Source organism: Pelmatolapia mariae, linkage group LG16_19, assembly GCF_036321145.2.
Source record: "Pelmatolapia mariae isolate MD_Pm_ZW linkage group LG16_19, Pm_UMD_F_2, whole genome shotgun sequence".
Lineage (NCBI taxonomy): Eukaryota > Metazoa > Chordata > Actinopteri > Cichliformes > Cichlidae > Pelmatolapia > Pelmatolapia mariae.
In genome coordinates this window covers 56,994,135-57,012,444 of record NC_086241.1, presented here as the reverse complement: position 1 = coordinate 57,012,444, position 18,310 = coordinate 56,994,135, and the positions used below count along the sequence as shown (strand labels likewise).

General features: G+C 42.0%; 3 protein-coding genes across 5 annotated transcripts; 1 reads left to right on the top strand and 2 right to left on the bottom strand.

The window, feature by feature from the left end:
• The first annotated feature begins 2,475 nt into the window (after nt 1-2,475).
• On the top strand, nt 2,476-11,090 carry LOC134644313 (guanine nucleotide-binding protein G(I)/G(S)/G(O) subunit gamma-7). Of its 3 annotated transcripts, none has more exons than XM_063497228.1 (4): nt 2,476-2,588; nt 5,192-5,321; nt 6,171-6,286; nt 6,537-11,090. In XM_063497228.1, exons 3-4 carry the CDS (start codon nt 6,206-6,208, stop codon nt 6,660-6,662), a joined length of 207 nt encoding a protein of 68 aa, XP_063353298.1. In that variant the 5' UTR covers nt 2,476-2,588; nt 5,192-5,321; nt 6,171-6,205; the 3' UTR covers nt 6,663-11,090. The 3 variants fall into 3 exon arrangements, with proteins under 3 accessions (XP_063353298.1, XP_063353300.1, XP_063353299.1); XM_063497230.1 differs by lacking the exon at nt 2,476-2,588 and adding an exon at nt 2,615-2,829; XM_063497229.1 differs by lacking the exon at nt 2,476-2,588 and adding an exon at nt 2,615-2,852.
• Nucleotides 11,091-11,272: 182 nt separating this feature from the next.
• LOC134644853 (growth arrest and DNA damage-inducible protein GADD45 beta-like) lies at nt 11,273-15,112 on the bottom strand. Its single transcript, XM_063497972.1, has 4 exons — nt 14,502-15,112; nt 13,793-13,894; nt 13,460-13,676; nt 11,273-13,274 (listed from the first exon to the last, which is right to left on the bottom strand). Exons 1-4 carry the CDS (start codon nt 14,537-14,539, stop codon nt 13,170-13,172), a joined length of 462 nt encoding a protein of 153 aa, XP_063354042.1. The 5' UTR covers nt 14,540-15,112; the 3' UTR covers nt 11,273-13,169.
• Nucleotides 15,113-15,634: 522 nt separating this feature from the next.
• LOC134645740 (interferon-induced protein 44-like) lies at nt 15,635-17,967 on the bottom strand. The gene is made up of 7 exons (XM_063499308.1): nt 17,487-17,967; nt 17,193-17,244; nt 16,787-16,982; nt 16,543-16,689; nt 16,275-16,446; nt 15,988-16,088; nt 15,635-15,892 (listed from the first exon to the last, which is right to left on the bottom strand). The coding sequence occupies exons 1-7, from the start codon at nt 17,965-17,967 to the stop codon at nt 15,635-15,637; spliced, it is 1,407 nt and encodes a 468-aa protein (XP_063355378.1).
• Nucleotides 17,968-18,310: the final 343 nt, after the last annotated feature.

Below are 18,310 nucleotides of genomic sequence, written 5' to 3'. Positions count from 1 at the left end.
AACAGTGTGCAATATTTCCATCTTATCTAACATACAAATAGAAAAACGGCTTCCATCTGCCTCATTTTTCATTTAAGAGTAAAACACTTAGTATTCAGTTACATTTACAGTAGTGGGCCAATATTTTCCCACAATCATTTGCCATTTACAGTACATTACTGTTAAAACCTACTACAATATCTTACTGTTTGTGTTACATTGTAGATGCTGTTTAAATGACAAGTTACAGTGCAGCAATCTTCTCTGCTTGTTGACTAACATTCATGTAAAAGCTCTGCTGCTGGCATGACTTTGGAAGGGGTTTATTTCTTTTCAGCGACTCTCAGTGATTCTCTTTGATAGTTCTTTTTTCTCATTTTTTTAATTTATAAATTTTACTAAAATAATTTAAATTATTTTTCCAACTCGGGATTGTTGACTTCTTTCACCCATGTCGTGCTGCCATGACATGCAGACTCTTTACAGTTTATTAATTCATCACACAGAGATACTGGCTTGCCCCCCTACTATTTCTTTCATTCTCTCTTCTCTCTTAACCCTCCAACATCTGCTCGGAGATGCTGTGCCCGGCACGGTTGCTATGGAGACAGTGTGACGTTGACGGCGGTTGTCGCATCAGTGTGGTGTGACCCTGGTGGCGGAGATGCGGCGACAAGCGGGTCTCCCATCCTGCTCCTGGGGTGGATTAAAAAACATGTCATTCCCCATGAAGGCCAGTGTGGCAACCCCTCTGCTGGGTCTTAATTAGACAATCATCGTGTCCACATACACACATAATAATGAAGCACATGTGACACCCTGGGAAAGTCTGTGTTTCCCTTTGGGTCTAAGATTAGGCTGCAGGAGTACACGTGGCATACGACAAAAAAAAGGTGTGGGTGGGTGGATGCCACCTGTCAGCCTGTGAACATCTTTAAGTGGTGACTCATGGGCTTCCACCGCTGATTTCTTAGAAAATGAAAAGTATTGCTCTAATCCACTGTAACCTATGCTGCTTCCTCACACACACACACACACACACACACACACAGGATGGAGAGGGAGGGAGGGAAGCACGGGGTCTGAAATGGAAGAGAGAAAAATGAAGAGGGGAGAGAGAGCCAGCAAAGGGAGAAAAGGGGGAGATGAGAAAGGTGAGGAAATGAAAGGGAAATGTATAGGCATCAGCATAATTTCACTGGTCGCTGAAAACGAGGCCAATGCGGTACTCTGTGTGAGATATAAATAGCTCTCCTGTGTTTATAATAAGCAGGAAGGAAAAGGTTGCTATACAACCACTGAGACGTATATGCGCATCAAAACCAGAATATAGATCAGAATTTCCATCTCCATCAGCACCACCAGGGTTTAAATGGGCTAAAACAGAGAATCTTTGTGTAAAAATGAGATCCTGCACACATCAGACCTTTTCCCTCTTAGCGCAGTGAAACCGGCCCATGTTCAGCCGACAATCACGGAGCAGATGCAGCGCTTTTTAGCTCTGTGTGGAGGAGTGGACTACAGCTTGGTGGAAACGGAGGTTGCGTTTGTGGGGCCTGCCAGGAATAGAAGGAGAGGCCCACACCTCTCTTGAGAAAGTCAGAACAGCAGATGGGTCAATGGCGCCATCACGTGGTAACACAACGCACTGGAGTCACGTCGAAACCAGTCATTTTTACTGTAATGTAGGTACACAAATCCAGATGTGCATGCCACTATCTGTTATCTCGTGTCCGTGGGGAATACTGGTGGGAAATGAACAAGCCAGTGGTCTTTAAGAGGACACTAGCTGTTGTCCAAACGTGTATTTCATATAGAAGTCGTGTGGGTCGTGCACTACAGTCTTTATTTAACGCATTTGACATGACTTAAAGTATTTTCTACCACAAACACGGTTATCACAATTTCTGCAAACAAAACTAAAGTATAAAAAGTATTAAATTATTACTCATTTTATTTATGAAGTGAAAATAGTAATTCGGATTTTATGGCATTTCTTTATTTATCTGCAATCTGCAAACGGCAGAAAATTTACAGCAAATAAAAGATCAGATTAGATTGGCCCAAAGTTCCTAGAAACTGAGATTTGGTCATCACTGTAAATAATAATAATAATAATAATAATAATAATAATAATAATAATAATAACACTGAGAGGACGTAAAGAAATGCATTTTAACAAAATTTCAATGGGGCTTTGGTTCGTGCAAGTGCCCAATCTACACTTCACAATACAGGAGCCACTAGGAGCCCCCGTCATTGTATACATGACTTGCATTATTTATTTATTTGTGAACGTATATCTGGGAAATCTAGTCTGCCATTTAAAATTCTGTTGTTTGGAGGATACTTTCCCAGGGTTTATATAGGTATAGATCTTTAAAAATGCTTCTTTGGGAGCCCCTTGCTAAATCTGCTGTCACCCCATCGGATCGAGGGTGGGAGAAGGAGAGAGGGAGGAAGAGAGCAGGAGGGGGGTAGAGGAGTGGACAGGCACTGGTAACGGAGGGGGAGGCGTTTGGCTCGGTGAAAACGGGGAGTGAACGCGCAGAGAGGGTGAGAAACCAGCGGATCTGGCCCTTTAAATCACCAATACAGCACATTCGGAGGTGAGTTTGGAGATATTTGGCTATTTTTCTCCCCGTGCATAATATTTGTAGCGCCTCTGTGTGCTGCTGCAGCCCCGCATTCTCGCAACCGAGGGCGGCTGCAGCGAAAAGGGGGCTCGTCAGTGTCACGAATCCGGATTTCCCCAGCCCTTTGCCGGCAGAGAGGGTAGGGAGGACCGGGGACAGGGTCAGTGGAAGATTTCCTTCAGCTCGGCTGGACTCTGAGGACGCACGAGCCACAGTAACTGGATCTTATATGCCGAAGTAGGCCGTATGCCCATCAATTTGCATAATAGCGGAATATAACGGCATGCGCTCCGGTCTTGTGCTCGTTGTCGCTGGATGGGTTTATATTTGCTGGAGCTTGCCTCCCTCAAAACATGTCACCACCCTGCTCCCACGGCTAACAATCAGGGCCTATTTGCAGACCCGGAGCGGTGTAGTCTGGTATTCACTGGGATAAATATATCTGGCTTTGATATGTGCACTGTGTTTGCGCTCCCGTGCGTATTCGTCTGTATGTTGGCGTGTGTGAGAGTCTATGCGTTTATGTGTGTGTGGTACGTGGATAGCCACGGGAGAGAGGACATGCTGTTCTATCCATCAAAATGCCCGCATTGTGTTTTCACACGGTAGAGCAGCGAGCAGGCCCTATAGCAGAGGACATGGCTTCGTACTGTAGGCCCGATCAACGCTCAGGAGCTGCTAGGATCAATAAGGATTGATGCAGTTTTGCGCGTCTTGAGAGCCTCTGTGTGCTCGCTGGTTGAGGCCTGTCCAGCTCTGATGGTGTTTATGTTGTCCAGGCCGAATCAAATGATCAGCTTAGTGTATATGTTTTGCTTCTGCTAAGAAGAAAGCCGTTCAGTTTGGGGCAAGAAGGGAGAGATGTGGCTGTGTTAGGGGAGAATTTCGTCTGCTGTTTTTAAAGGCTTCGCTTCTCTCGGCACGGTATGCACCATAGCAAAAAGTTTGAAAAATCAACAGGCTGAAGAAATTAAAGAACTAGGTTAGTAGTGTCTATGAAGTGATAAATGAGTCATTTAAGTATAGCTGGTACATTTTTGTATGCAGCGGCCGTGCCAGTTGAAACTACCGTGGTTTACCCACTTGATAGAGCAGAAAAAAAGCACATACTTATGTTTCAAAGGTACAGCAGCTTATAACTAAAGAGGATGCAAGTGCTGCCATGTCCTTTAATGTTAGCACGTTTGTGTCAAAAGCATGCAACAGCATGTGAACAATCCCTGCAATAAGTCTTATAGAGTTGAGTTTTTATTATATTCATATGCATATACTCTGCTCTTGGCTTCCAGTGATGCTGCACGCTGTGATTTAGGAGCATTCATTAAATCCTGACAGATAATGAGAAGCGTAGAATGTGTTGTGAGGGAACAGGTGTTTGTCTCTGTTTATTTGCACTTGTTATAGACACATCTGAGGGATATCTGTTCACACAGCCATAACCAAGGGACTCACCCCCCATTGTTGGACAAAGGCCCATGTGTGTACATTATGTTTTAGTTCTGGGGTCAGTATTGGGTAATGCCAAGTAAGGCTAGGGTCAGTATTTCTGTCTCTTACAAGCAGTTCATTTAGGAAGAGTCATGTGCCACAATTTGCCAAACATGATGCTTTTCTTTTTGCTATCTTCAGTTTCTATGAATATGTATACTCCTAATCTAGGAATAAATCGAAATCAATGCAACTCTTAAGTCCCGTGAGTGTCTAAATGTGAAAAGAAAAAAGACGGAAAGGAAAAAGAAATGAAGATATGTTGTTCCTGAATTAGGATTTGGGTTCAAGATTCAAGATTAGGATTAAAAATTAGAATTTGGATAGAGGAAAGTCAGCAAATATCCTCATAAGTCTGTTAATACCAACGTGCAGGCAAAGACAGAATGAGAATTTGTTCAGGTGTTACAGTGGTAATCTCTAGCTTCATTCACTCTCTCTCTTTCTCGCTCTCTCTTTCTCTCTCTCTCTCTCTCTCTCTTACACACACACACACACACACACAAGCTCTAATTACAGACATGAATCTCTGAGCGACTCCACAGCAGGAGTAATTAAAGCAGGACTCTCCTCCTTAGAGAGGGAGACAGACAGAGACACAGACTGAGAGACCCGGTAGTAACATGCTCATTGTGATGCATTTGAGGTATGTGTTGTTCACATCTACTGAAGCAAGTTTCCTGCTGTGCTAATCTGACAGAATGTCCCACCACCCATTCAGAAAAGTGGTCTTACAGGTGCTTTGCGAAAGAAAATGAGGTTGTGATGATGGATATGATAGTTAATGGATATGATGAGTATGACATTTTCTTGTGTTTGAAGTAGCAGCTGTGTCATAATAATATTTTTTATTGCAGTTTTCATATTTGCAGTCGTTGTCTCACCTTTAGTTTTTATTATTTTGCTAACTCATTGCTAAAACAGTAAAACCTCTCTGTATGTGGAGATGTGGAAGTAAAATTGAAACCTATTTGTAAAAGCAAACAGAAGCAAACATTTTGAAATGTGTATGACTACTGAACTGCCTGTTTATAACGTAGCTTTGTCAGCAGGCAGCTCACTTGTTTGCCCATTCTTCTTTTACACAGAGACAAGCCAATGTAAGCTCAGCCGCCGTCCAGCTCTGTCACTGTGACTGCCGTTCCTGCACTGCCCAGACCTCCTCCATCCATTCATATTAGTGTTCAGAGGGAGTCCTGTCTGCACACCATCAGTCAGGTAATACTCTGTTTGCTGTGGTCACTGTATCACGTTCCACATTCCCAGGCTGCTTAATCTGCAAAGTATCTTAAACTCAAATTTTCTTGTGAATTACCCAGTGGACTCAGGAGTCCCTGAGGCAGTGGAATGTGGAATGAATTTATTTGAATGTCTGGATCACAACATTCTCAATCCCAAAGATCTCACTGATGTTTATTACAATAACCTAATAATGTATTCCTATTTAAACATGTTGTTTGTGCAGAGTGTGAATTACATTCAGAAGACAAATATCAGATGCTGATGCGGATTAGCATCTTTAATATAAGGGCTTTTATTTAATTGCTTTTTTGTTAAATATCAAATTCATTTTTGGTTACATTGTCGTTACACTGTTGCCTTCAATCGTCATATTATGAATTAAAATGCTGCTATGTTTCACTCTAAATTTCTGCTGCACTACTATGTAGTCACCTCATGGTGGTGCTATAGCGCCGCAGCTGAGGTTCCACACAATCCTCTTAACTGATTTAAATTTATGACCCATAACACTAAAAAGGGAATTTAAGCCATCATTTCATTTCTGATCTAATGGCAAAAAACCAAAAAATATTACACTCTTAGTTGTGCTTTGTTTATATTTGATCCTCTGCAGGCTTTCTTTTTTGTTTGCTTTTGTGCGATTCATTTTGATATGATATCACAGCAGCAGTGCTATAAAGGACAGTTTCAGCGAATAATCAGGGAATTATCTAGTACTTAAATCCACATCTCTATTAAGTATACATGAAATTAATGTTTCTTGGTCTCTGACAAATCTAGTGAAGTAAACCAAACACATCTCATTCTGTTTTTTCACTCCTTCAGTTTTCTCCTGTGTTGGTGTATTCTCATGGATCAGTATGTCTACCACTAATAATATCGCCCAGGCCAGGAAACTGGTGGAACAGCTGAGGATTGAGGCAGGGATTGAGCGCATTAAGGTAAAACAACCGTTTTCTGCTGTGTTAGCAAATGTGTGTGCGTAATTATTCATACACATTTAACTGTTCTCCCTCTCTACTCATTCTTGTTCCCCCTTTGCTGCTTCTTCCTTCATTTACCCTTACAACTTTATTATTTCTTCTATCTCCAATGCCCTCCTTTTAAATTTCACACCTTCTTATCTATCCCCTTTTTGCCTTCCCCCATCCCCTTCCTCCTTTTCTCTCCCTCCCCCCTCTGTCCGGTCAGGTGTCTAAAGCAGCAGCAGACCTGATGAGTTACTGTGAGCAGCACGCTCGTAGCGACCCTCTGCTGGTTGGTGTTCCCACCTCTGAAAACCCTTTCAAGGACAAGAAACCTTGCATCATCCTATAGCTGCATCCCGCTTCTCCTACCCCTCTCACGCACACACACACAAACACACATTCTCACACACTCTTGCACATACATATACACGCTAACACATAAACGTACACTTTTGCCATTTAACTAGATCCCCGCATTTACCGAGACACACCTTGGAGCAGCCCTGTCTGATCTTACAGGGCTGTCGAGCATCCACACACACAGAGAAACACACACGCTCCCAGAATCGCCACTCTGGAAAAGCGCCATACCCCGGAGCAACAGCTAGGGGGCGGGTATGCTGCACTCACAGTGGCTGAGATCAGTATATCACTGAGTATGATCCAAGGTGCTTTGGTAATATTCACATATGCTGGTGAATTAACTACAAGTTTCAGCTAAACTTGAAAAGGGATTTGGACATTAATGATCGATAGGAAATCAGCATTTTCTTTTTTTTTGTTATCGTGAAATGAGGTGTTGGTTCAGTGATGGGTAGCTGTGCCATAGGCAGGCAGTGGGAGGATGCATGTGCGAAAAAACAGAATGAGTGGTAGGCGCTAGGCCAATCGTGCCAAACTGGACCTCGTGTCCTATTAAAAGTTCAATAAATGCTTCTTTTTCTGTGGGAGATTTAAAAAAAGTATGAAAGCTTCATTCTTGGGTCATTTTGGAGCAAGTGGCTAAAGCCTTTGCCTTTATCAGGCCATAGCATGTTCCCACCCAAACCTGTATCAACAGACCTTCTCTGCCTGTGGCCTCACAATGGCTGCCTGCAGCCTTTGGCCAAGCCTCCAGCTGTGCCAACCTGTACAAAAATTCCTCTCTAGATGCCGATCTGCTGTCACTGATTCCACTGCGGCTCATGATAGCCGCCGCTGGCTGATGTCTAAGCTGATCCCAGATCTGCACCTATGAGAGCAAGCAGTGAACGGCTCTACACAGAACTCAAGCTATTAACCGCAGATGTTTACTGCATTTTTTCTTAAGAAATACTTGTTTGTGAATCAATGTACGTTTTAGATATTTTGTTGAAGCATTACTTAACAGATAGGACAATACATTTTTTAGATCGTTTTCTTTTCACTCAGGTGTTGCCCCTGGCGGATCAGGTTTCTTTTTCTGCTTGCATTAATGAAATAACAGGATATCTGGTTGTAAGCCAGGGGTAATACCTAACCAGATCTACTGTACATCAAGCCTCCCTGTGCTTTACCCCAAGAGAGTGCGAGGCCACAGAATGATCACATCAGAGAATCAGTCTGTAAGGGAGTGCGAGGCTGGAGGAGATGACCCAGACATAGAAAGTAAAAATGAAGGTGCCCTCTTCCCACCCTCTCAGCCCATATATGAGTATTTCGATTACTAGCTCTTGTAGGGTGAATAGAACGAAAATGAGATGAGTGGGTAGTCTGAAAATAAGGAGGCACCTCTCTGTTCAAGGGGTTTACATCTTGTTTTAATGCTTTGCAATTATGGCTATTAATCAGATTACCTGCCTTCACCAGTCTAAAGGTTCCAGTTTCCCCAGCATAAGAGCTCACTCTGGCGTTACCCCAGCTTGGTCACAGGCTGGATCAGTAGGAGCTGGCAGTCTCCTTTCTGTGTCCCTCCTTCCTCGTCTCCTCCACAGCGCTCCTCCTGTCTGACAAACCAAACTTGATTGTAAAAACTGAAACATGAAGAAGAAAAAAATCAAGTTAAGAGAAACAAACTAAGTGTATAAACTTTCTTTCAGACATGTGCAGAAGTGATAAGTTGAAGAGTAGCTGTTTTGGCTTTCTTTTTTTTCTTTTTCTTTTTTTTTTAAGTTCTCTTCTTTCTATGGAGTCCATGGAACCTGGTCAGTTGAGTATTACCCTGTACAGTGTTTGTAAGATACAAACTCAAAACACAGATTTCCCCTCTGTGGATGTTGGATTTTTTTAGTACTACTTATTCTGTCAATCAGGATCACGTCTGTCCTTTTCTTTTTCCTTTTTTACATCAATCAGGTTTTAGAGGCCTGCGATAGCTGAGGTTGGTTTCGGCCACAGATAAAACCGATGAGGATGAAGTAATGTACCGGAAACAAAAGCTGTGTTTGGTTTAGAGTCATGCCCCGTAAGAAGATGAATCAACATCGGACCTCATTACGGTGGTGCAAAACCAACCTCCTGATCTGACCTTTAACACCAAAGCTGTCCTTGTTTTTTTTAGTTTTTGTTGTTTTGGGGGCAACAGGCATCTAGACCAACATGCAACACACACCTACATCCTGTGCTTTGGGTGCTTTTCAAGCTTGAATGATGTTTATCAGAGGCAAAAGGTTAATAGCTGTAAGGAGAATTGGTGAGAGAGGGGATCTTCCTTCCATCATATTTACACTTTAGCATTTAGCCGAGGGTGGGATCATTTGGACATGGCTTATATCTGCTGACAGAGAGTCACAAGGGTTCATCCTACTAGTTTTCTGCTTTCATGTCACTTAAGGTCAGTGTGACCCAGCTGCTATACAGACTTTGGAGGTGGGTGGAAAGAGTTGTTTGCATCCACACGTGCTCATGCGTACCTGGGAATGTGTGGGGTTTACACAAATCGGCATTAGAATAATTGTAATTGTTACCTTTAGCAATCTCAAACTGTGTGAAAGAGAACAAAAGAGAATAAGCGTATTTCCCAAAATGTCAAATGATTCCTTTAAAAATTCAGCTTTGTGATTAATTACCAGTTTAAATCACTGCTTAGCATCTGTGTTTTTGCACTGTAGGCAATGGCTTATGATACAGACAAAGATAGAAGTATAGAGAGCAGGAGCTGGAGAAAGGCCATAGAGAGGGTGTGCAAGTGTGTGTGCGTGTGTGTGGGTGCTTGTGTTTGGTAGCTGAAAAGGGATGATTTGGCAGAGCAGTAGGTGGAGAGGAGAAAATAGAGGAGCGTGCAAGTGTGTGCTCGTGTGCATGGTCTGTGTGTGTTTGTGCAAGTGACACAGTGCGTAAGAACGAGCAGTGCCTCCAGTGCTGCAGTGTTAGACTGTAATGTTATAGTACTGCAGTCCTGCAGTTCTAGGTCAGGGTTAGTCTGACCAGAGGAGAGGTCATGTGATACCACAAGTCAGAACAACATGTATGGCTTGCACTTCCTCCTTTTCTCACTTAGTCAGTCAGCATATTTTGAAGAGTGAAAAGGGGGATTGTGTCGCAGGCTAAAATTGATCAGGTGAAATGTGGCAAAACAAATAATTTCATTACCACTAACCTAAGCCTTGGATACGTAAAGGAACATGTTGACATTTGAGGAAATGTGTATATTTGCTTTCTCCTGCAGCTGGTTAGCTTACCTTAAAGACAGGAAACAGGGAGAAACTCCTCTGTTCACCTGCAAAAAAGGCCACCTCTCAGCTCTTCTAAAGTTCTCAGTCAAGGTGTTATATCACTTTGATGTTTTGCCATTATCGCAGTGAGCCATAGAGGTGCTGGTAGACAGGTTTTGTTGCTGCTAGCCTGGCTGTTTCAAGCTGTTTATCTTTATGCTAAGCTAAAGCAGGTAGCCCTAGAAGCAGATATGATGAAAGGGATGATTGAAGAGATTATTTAGGCTGATATAAATGAACGGTGCTCTTTCTTTGAAAGGAACTACCTAAAGATGTGATGGCATAGCAACAGTATTGACTTAACTCATACGTACTTATTTGGCCTGGGTTTGCTTTTCAAGGACCTGAACTATTCTAAGATGAAAGAACTGATTCCCTGTCAGTTTACAGGAATGTGACAAACACTTTCCTTTCATTTCTTTGCAAGCTAAAGTGAAAGAGAATTCTTGCTGCAGAGGTTTAACACAAGGAAACATACATGCATAACTTATCATCAGACAAATGCACATACACACACACAACCACACACACAGATGTCCTGGTATTGCCGAACATATGCTATTTTTTAATTTTTATTACTATCATTCCATCCCTGGTTGGGCTGCAATCAGAGACAGACAGCTTGGATTGCTGGTTTGTCTGATTGATTGGTTGTTAGTTTGCCTTATAGTGGTGTATATCATGTAAATGCTGGACTTGGGGGTGGGGGGCAGTCTTAAACAGTCTTAAAAGTGGAACACACGGCTCAAAGTGGAAATTTACTGGTGTTGTGCGCAAAAATGCAAGCCTCTCGAAATTCATTTCAGGCCTGGTGAGGAGAGCCGAGGCTCCTCCCTGGTGGACTTTCATATCAAGCTTCTCTGATTTGGCTCCGAGCCCTTCCTGAGAATCATCTTTTGTGCTCTGATCTCCTGTGTATGCATACAGTATATGTATCTTTTTGCCTTGATTGATTATGAAGAAAATATATCTATTTTTTGTAACTGTTCTCTGATGTGCCATAACTCATGTTTTCTTGCACACTGTTAATATTTTGTGGATATTGCTGTTTAAAAAAGATGATATTGAGAAGTAGATAACATTAATAAAAAGATGATATAATAACAGACTTTTCCTGTATTGTTTTTTTATTTTGTTTTGATGTTAACATCAGTGTATTTCAAGTTTACTGGGCAAATCACAAACATCAGATACAATACCAGTATGAGCCTTGCAGAGCTGCTGGTATAGCTGCAGAATATTAGTGTTTTTGATTATTATCTGCAGTTTATTGGTTTAAAAATGCAACTGCAACTCTACAATGCACTTGCAGAAACATGCTCTCTGGCCTGCTGGGTATACGGTATGCAGAGCATGATGCATGTAATAGAATGCATCAAACAGAGTAAACAAAGAGCAGAGCTAGGTAGAAGTCTCCCAGTTTGGTCATTTCACAGGAATTCCATTGTTGTAGCCGTCTCAGGCCTTCACTGTGCCCTTTTGAGTGTGCTTTCAACCGTCACAAGCTTGTCTCCTAGTTTCAAACCATACTTCCCATGACCCTTCTGCAAGTCACAGCCAATCAGATTTACGCTGGATGAGCCACAGCCTTTGAGAAGACACTCCCCTCACCAGTCACTACCCTGTGTGATTGTAAACAAGTGTGAGGTCCATGTGCCTCAATATGTTCCTCTCTCCTCTAGCTGCAGACAGGGCTGTGAACAGCCATGTGAGAGCAGAGGGTGGAATAGATTGCAAAGCAGAGGGAAGATCCTGAGATTAAGCAGAGATAATAGAGGGATCAGAGGCTTCACCCACACACACGCACACACACACATTAATACACATTATGTTATTTGCATGCAACATTGTTGCAGGGCTTTAGCTGCAATATATAATGCAAAACGTGCATTTTTAAAAGATTCTTGTTATGCACGTATGGAATCTGGCTTGGGAATAAATAAAAACGTTTGACACGCAGGTAATGCGTCTTTCCTGTAATGCTTCATTGCTTCCTGACTTGCAGGGACAGTAGGTCTGCATGAGCTTGTTATGCTTGTTTTAGTGAGTTTCTGTCCCCACCCCAGTTTCATTCTCACTGACTTATGCTCATGACAATAGAAGGGGCTGGCAATGACAAAGACTTTGCCCTAAGTGTGCATGCATTTTCCATGACTTCAGCCCGAATGTAAACTCTGGTTGCGTGACTCAGCAGGTTCCATGACGCACACATGGCTTTTGTTTTGAAATCTGAGCAGAAGCCCCAGGAACAAGAAGAATTTATGAATAAAATAATTTATTTACTTAGATAACAGAGCACAAAATAGATTACAAATAACTACAAAAAAACAATACAATCAATAAATTAACAGTGTAGCCACTTTACATTAGTTATTTATCAGAAAGGCAGCACTCTTGAAGGCACAAAGAAGTTGATATTTTTACAATACATTTAAAGCTGACCTGTCCGGATCAGACGGCACAGGCGTTCTGCATCATTGGGAATTTCGGATCCTGACTAAAATATATCATCCTCAGAGTCTCTTTACATTGTTTTTTCTTTTGTTTCTTCCAGTGTCAATAGGTCCTGTGTGTCTTTAACATTATTTCCATTTCAGTTTCCATAGTGACAATTCCCCAGCAGCTTTCAGCTGCTCATTTTAAGAATGCACACACCGCACACCCAGCCTTTTCTACAGAAAAATACAAGTATTGTAAATGCATACCACACATAGACATACCACACATACAAACACACACCTCTCCTCTCCTTTCCTGGGACTCTCCCAGGAATGTCTGGTACAGTTTCAGCACTGCAACATTCCTGTCCAGTCAAACAAACAAGACTTCCAGGTATAAGCTGGGTGTGGATGTGTTCCTTTCAAAACTACTACTCCTCTTAATGTTTACTATGTCACACCCCATAGAGATTGTGAGCACCCAGAGAGCAGCACAAAACAGATTGTGTTTTAATGGCATTGTAAAAACATTGTGACTTTTCTCTCTGTATCTTTTGCACAAGTACAGATTTTAGAAACCAGTGTCCAGTCCAGCTGTTTCACTAGTCTTTGAGTGGGAGTCCATGGTTTTGCTGGTCATTAAGGATAGTGGACTGGAGCGGCTACACTCCAGGTCATCCCTGCTTAAGCGTAAAGATCCTTCAGTGTATCAGTATCTGGCCACAAAAGTTCCTGTATGCAGACCCTTCAGCGTTCCTGCAGGACTAGTTCAGGCACCCACTGGTCAAGGCGCCGACTCTCCTGGCAGTAGGTCCCCACTTCCTGCAGTCTGCAGTGCTCTGCCTGAGGATTCTGTGTGGGAGAAAAAAAGAATCATGTTCAGCGTTCAATTTGAATTGAACCTGCAAAGTAAAGTAAAAATCACAAGGCGATGACAAAGAAAAGGTGCAATATCTTAGCTGAAAATTGTGCATGAAAAAGATCACCATCTGCCTTTCAGTTACATAAGAGGTAGCCACTATGCTGAGTCAACACACCGTAACCAGCATGCAGTGAAGGTCTCTGTGCTCTTCCTGGTTCCTGTTGGCATCCACAGCTCCCAGCAGCCGCTGGAGTCGCTGAAACCCAGAGACTCGCAAGATGGTGATGCCGCTGTCGCAGCAGAAGGACTGTAGCAATGTGAAGTGGATCTGCAGCGCCACATCGTTTTCATCGTCGGCTGCCAGCACGCATAGCACCACGCTGTCTGGATCTCTGAGGGGGAAGAGAAAAGAAAAAAAATGAGGAAAAACCTGTATTCACATGTCTGGGATGATCAGTTTGGGTAATGAGAAGAGAAGCACAAAACAAATTTAATACTTTCAACTCACACATTAAGAAGCTTGGCTGATTCATAAATGCCAACAGTGAGGCAGCCTTGTTTCTGAGCAGTTACCAGCAACTCCTCCAGAGCCAGACCTACAGACTGCATCCTAAGGGATAAGGACAGGACATTTAGCCTTTTGTATTCTGCAATATGACAAAACATTAGTGGTATTAAATATATGCAGTACTGCTTCAAAAATTCCCCCTCTTCCATATTAATTGAATTAAAAGTCAGAACACTAAAATACAAGCTCAGATCAGTTTCATTATCAGTTTCATGCATGGGGATGATTGTGGTGATATAAAACAAACCATAAATGCGCATTTTACAGTTTCAAGGAATTTCGCTGCAGGTTGTGCAACGTGCATGCGTAGTATTGTGTATGCCAGTACAAAGATATTAATACTGAGGTCTTATGACTCATAATAATTCATGCATAATCTCTGGATTTTGGCTTTTACGAGCATGCGGGTGTCAAACTTTGACAGCACAGAAAAGATTGTAACATTTTGTGCACCCAGATGTTAAATAACAGAAAGTCTCTGCGTTTCAGTCTCAAATCAAAGCTTTCAAAAAGCACTTTAATTACATCAGCCTAAACAATCCACACAACGGAGGGGTCAAAGGACGATCAGCATACCTTTCCAGCACATGATCACGCACATGCACATGCTGAACCAACATAAAAATAGAGCTGAAGCAAGAAATCTTACTTGTTCTCGATGGAAGCAAAGCTTTCTTCGGGAATCATGATTGCAAATTAAAAACCGATCCCACTGCGTAAATGCGTGACAACTGCCGGTGTACCAAAGTTATGCCAGTCTCTTCTGCGTTTGTTGTTGGCAACGTTGCGTCACAGTTTTATAGTGAAGCTGGAAGGTGGGCGGCACCGAAACTAGGCGAGTTTTGCAATTGGCTCAAAGGAAAACCAACATCTTTTCTTGTCATGTGGCCTCGTGGGTTTGTTTGGTTACAGTGAGTGATGACTTTACGGGACAAAAGTACGCTTGTCATTCTGACATAACTGACATTGTGCATAAACAAATACATGCATCTGTTCAAGTAAAATGATCCAACTAGCTCCCGTGTTGGACTATGAGATAAAATTGTGTAACAAGAGCCTCACCTTTTCATAACAACGTCTTTACAGGACTGATGTGATTATGTAATTATGACTGACATCTAGTGGCTGAATGAAGGGGGAACGTCTATGTAACCCTCCCACTACTGAAAGACTGCAATCATGCATATAAAGCAAGCAAGCGATTCGTGGAAATATAACATCAGTAAAAATTGACCTATAGTCAAATTTGCAATATTTAACAAATTGAAATAAAGCATATGATAAAGCATATTGACTTTCTCTGTTTTCCTTTATTTTTATGTTTTTACACAAAAAGAGCAGGACAAGGATGAATATATTTGCAAATGAATATTTTCAGAATATCCAAAAGAAGTGCACACAACAGACTCTGCTTCTAAGGATCTGAAACTCAAGCCTGACTTAAGGGTCTACCTCAAAGCTGACCAGGACCCATGATTGGATCACGTGGCATCTGTTAATGACTTTAACTGAGCTCAATGATTTTAGCCTCAGAGCACAAAAAGATGGCATTTTGACCCAGTGGCTTTTAGTTTAGAGAAAGCAGCATGCAATATGCTGGCACATCTTTGGAGACATGAAATGAACAGTGAATATTTATAAATGTTTTTATTGTTTCACTCGTGAAACAAACATAGTTTCAGTTTGCCTACAATACAAGGGTTTTACTTTAAGGTAATTTGTTGCAACCATTATGGAGAACCTAATTAATTGGCAGTTTGGGAAGCTTATATGTTTTGGATTTCAAATAATCTGATGTTCTTTCTGTTCTCGATAATCAGGGCGGGAAATATCACTGGATCTGTAAAGCTCCATCTGATCATTCCCTTCCTGAATTTCAGCCTGGTTCTCAAAAAAGCTGTCTGCAAAGTTCAGCATGTGCTGCACAGCACCAAACAGTAGAGTGTCAGTGTCCTGGTCCAGGTCCAGCTCCTCACTGTAGTTCTTCACCGGCAGTATACAGGATAACGGGATGCCCAGAGACTCACTCAGCTCACGCGCCTGATTACACAGATAACACAGGTACACAGATTAAATGAGCATTATTGCTATGTCAAATTTTGACCTGCTACTGTAAATGCATCTAAAAACATCACCTTCTTCTGGATGTAAAAACTGCGATAAACATTCTTCAAGTCTTCCGCCACCAGTGGACAGGCCTCGTCTACTTTAGTCATCAGCAACAGCTGAGGAATTCCTTTGAGGGACCGGAAATACAAATCATGACTGAAACAGTTTACTGACACCAAGAAAAGGGTTACCCTGTGTTGTATTTCCCTAATATTGCCTTACGTATTTACATATATATAAAACTGCTTGCTGCACATGCTGTTTTCAATGTTTTCTAAAAATAAATAAATAAATCAAAAAATTTTCTGCTGACCCAGCTGATTAGTCTTTCTCCGGATGGCACAAAGTTTTTCCAGCATTTTTTGGCTGAGAATAGAGACCTTGCAGGTGTCGACCACATAAACCACACAGTGAATCCTGTCACTCAGAGTCACATGCTTCTTATAGCCAGGAGCATCTGTTAGGATAGGGCCAGATGTGCTAAACTGAAGTACAAAAAACATAGTTGTTATTTATCAATCAGCTGCCTACGTTTTTAGTATTTAATCGTTTACTATTTAATCAGTTAACATGAAATGCACCTGGTAGCGATCCTTGATGTGACCTTTATAGATGTTGACCAAGTCCTCAATGTCCAAACCACCATTTTCCTCCAGCCCCATTGTGTCACAGAGGATCAGGGGGACAACGCAACCACCTTTCCCTGCCTTGATGGTGTAAGTGCGAAACTACAGAAAAGATAGAAAATGTCATTTAATGGGAAAACACTGTACAGTACAGGTAGAGCATGCAGATTCAGTTATACAGAAAATCCCCTGCCAGTACCTGAGTGGTCACACTCGCCCCCGCTGTGCCAGCGATGGCCTGGGAAGTCATGTTGCCCCGAAATGCTGAGTTGATGGAGTTGAAGAAGCTGGACTTGCCTGCTCCAATCGGGCCTACCAACAACACACGGGCTTGGTGTACTGTTTTGATGTCAGGCTTATAGTTCAGGATGGCCTTCATCAGTTGCTGTTTTTGTCTAAAAGAAAGAAAATGTACCCACACCACCCAGAGTGCAAGCATAAAAAAGTTTACATGATGACAAGCTAAAAAAGATATGACATAACCTTATACTGATGATGAACATATGATGAACAATTTAGTTTTTCTTAGAATTACAAAATCCAAACATAAATTTATATATTTTACACAAACACCACCAATAACTGTGCTGCAGGTTTCCACATACTCAGCTGTCCATTCGATGTTCCTCCAGGGCTTGGGCAAGAGATCTTCTAGGTCTATAAGTGAAAAATCGATTAATAAGAACAGGATCACTTTTTAATCATATCAATATTAATTCTCTAAAAAATGCACAGTAAAATTACAAGCCTTGCTTTAAGCATATGCTCATGAGTGCACATGGTCATTTCTGCAAGTAGATGAGCACGCTTCGTAATGGTCATGAAATGTCTGCTTTGAAAGTATAACCATGGGAGACATCTTTTTAATTGTATCAAACTCAGGGATTAGTTTTACACACCTTCAACTCGATACACCTCGAACTCTGTCAGTGTCAAGTCATTTCCATGCATATCTGCAGCCTGAAAGTTGAAGCCTGTGCCTGGATTTGACTGCACTTCAGGTTTGTCATCATGCAAGAAAACCAGAGCACCGTAATTTGGACCGGTGCCTCCATCAGTGAAAGCACACTGCCCACTGATAGCTGCTACCCTCAGTGGTTTGTTTCTCTCAGCACTGATGCTGTAGAGAAATGTCTTCTCATCATTGACACCCTCTCCACCTTGAGTGTAATCTTTGGAGGTGTAAGCTCCATAGATGAACCCGGCAGCATTGTAGGCTACAATAACAGTGGGCCCTTGATTGTCACAGTGTCTGTGGAAGACATCAGCAGTGAACCCATGGATGCTGGCTTTGTGGAGCAGATGGAGTTTGACACGACCGAGAAGAGAGAGGAGCTGCTTCTCCTGATCCTTAGACAAGGCGGATTTCATTGCTGCCATGATGGAAAATCACCTGATGATGTAGACAGATTAGATCAAGTTTAACAAGTTATCTCAGAAAACCACAAGTGCACAAGCAGATGTTATAATCTGTGACCGTTTATGTAAAATATTATTAAGGTTTTTTGGTTTTTTTTAATAAAATGTCATGTAAACCTGCAAGTGGATCATCCCACCCCCACCTTACTGAAAACTCTTTTGCTTGTGAAACACTTTTTTGAAAGGGCATGTTTGCTGCCTTCTATTAACCCTCTCGAGGCAGGCGTTGCCGATTCGCAACCTGATTACCCCACATACATATTTTATGATTTTTTTTACTCAGAAGTACCACTGCAGGACTTGG

Bases quoted from the DNA above. Each gene is read 5' to 3' on its own strand.
- LOC134645740 (XM_063499308.1), bottom strand. From the start codon at position 17,967: ATGGCAGCAATGAAATCCGCCTTGTCTAAGGATCAGGAGAAGCAGCTC. The intron at 16,983-17,192 runs GTATGTGGAAAC...TCTTTCTTTTAG, and splicing joins AACATCGAATGGACAGCTGA to ACAAAAACAGCAACTGATGA. The intron at 16,089-16,274 runs GTCAGCAGAAAA...GGTCCCTCAAAG, and splicing joins GAGAAAGACTAATCAGCTGG to GAATTCCTCAGCTGTTGCTG.
- LOC134644853 (XM_063497972.1), bottom strand. From the start codon at position 14,539: ATGATTCCCGAAGAAAGCTTTGCTTCCATCGAGAACAA. The intron at 13,895-14,501 runs GTAAGATTTCTT...CTTATCCCTTAG, and splicing joins TTTGCTTCCATCGAGAACAA to GATGCAGTCTGTAGGTCTGG. The intron at 13,275-13,459 runs GTGTGTTGACTC...TCTCCCACACAG, and splicing joins TTCACTGCATGCTGGTTACG to AATCCTCAGGCAGAGCACTG.
- LOC134644313 (XM_063497228.1), top strand. From the start codon at position 6,206: ATGTCTACCACTAATAATATCGCCCAGGCCAGGAAACTGGTGGAACAG. The intron at 6,287-6,536 runs GTAAAACAACCG...CTGTCCGGTCAG, and splicing joins CAGGGATTGAGCGCATTAAG to GTGTCTAAAGCAGCAGCAGA.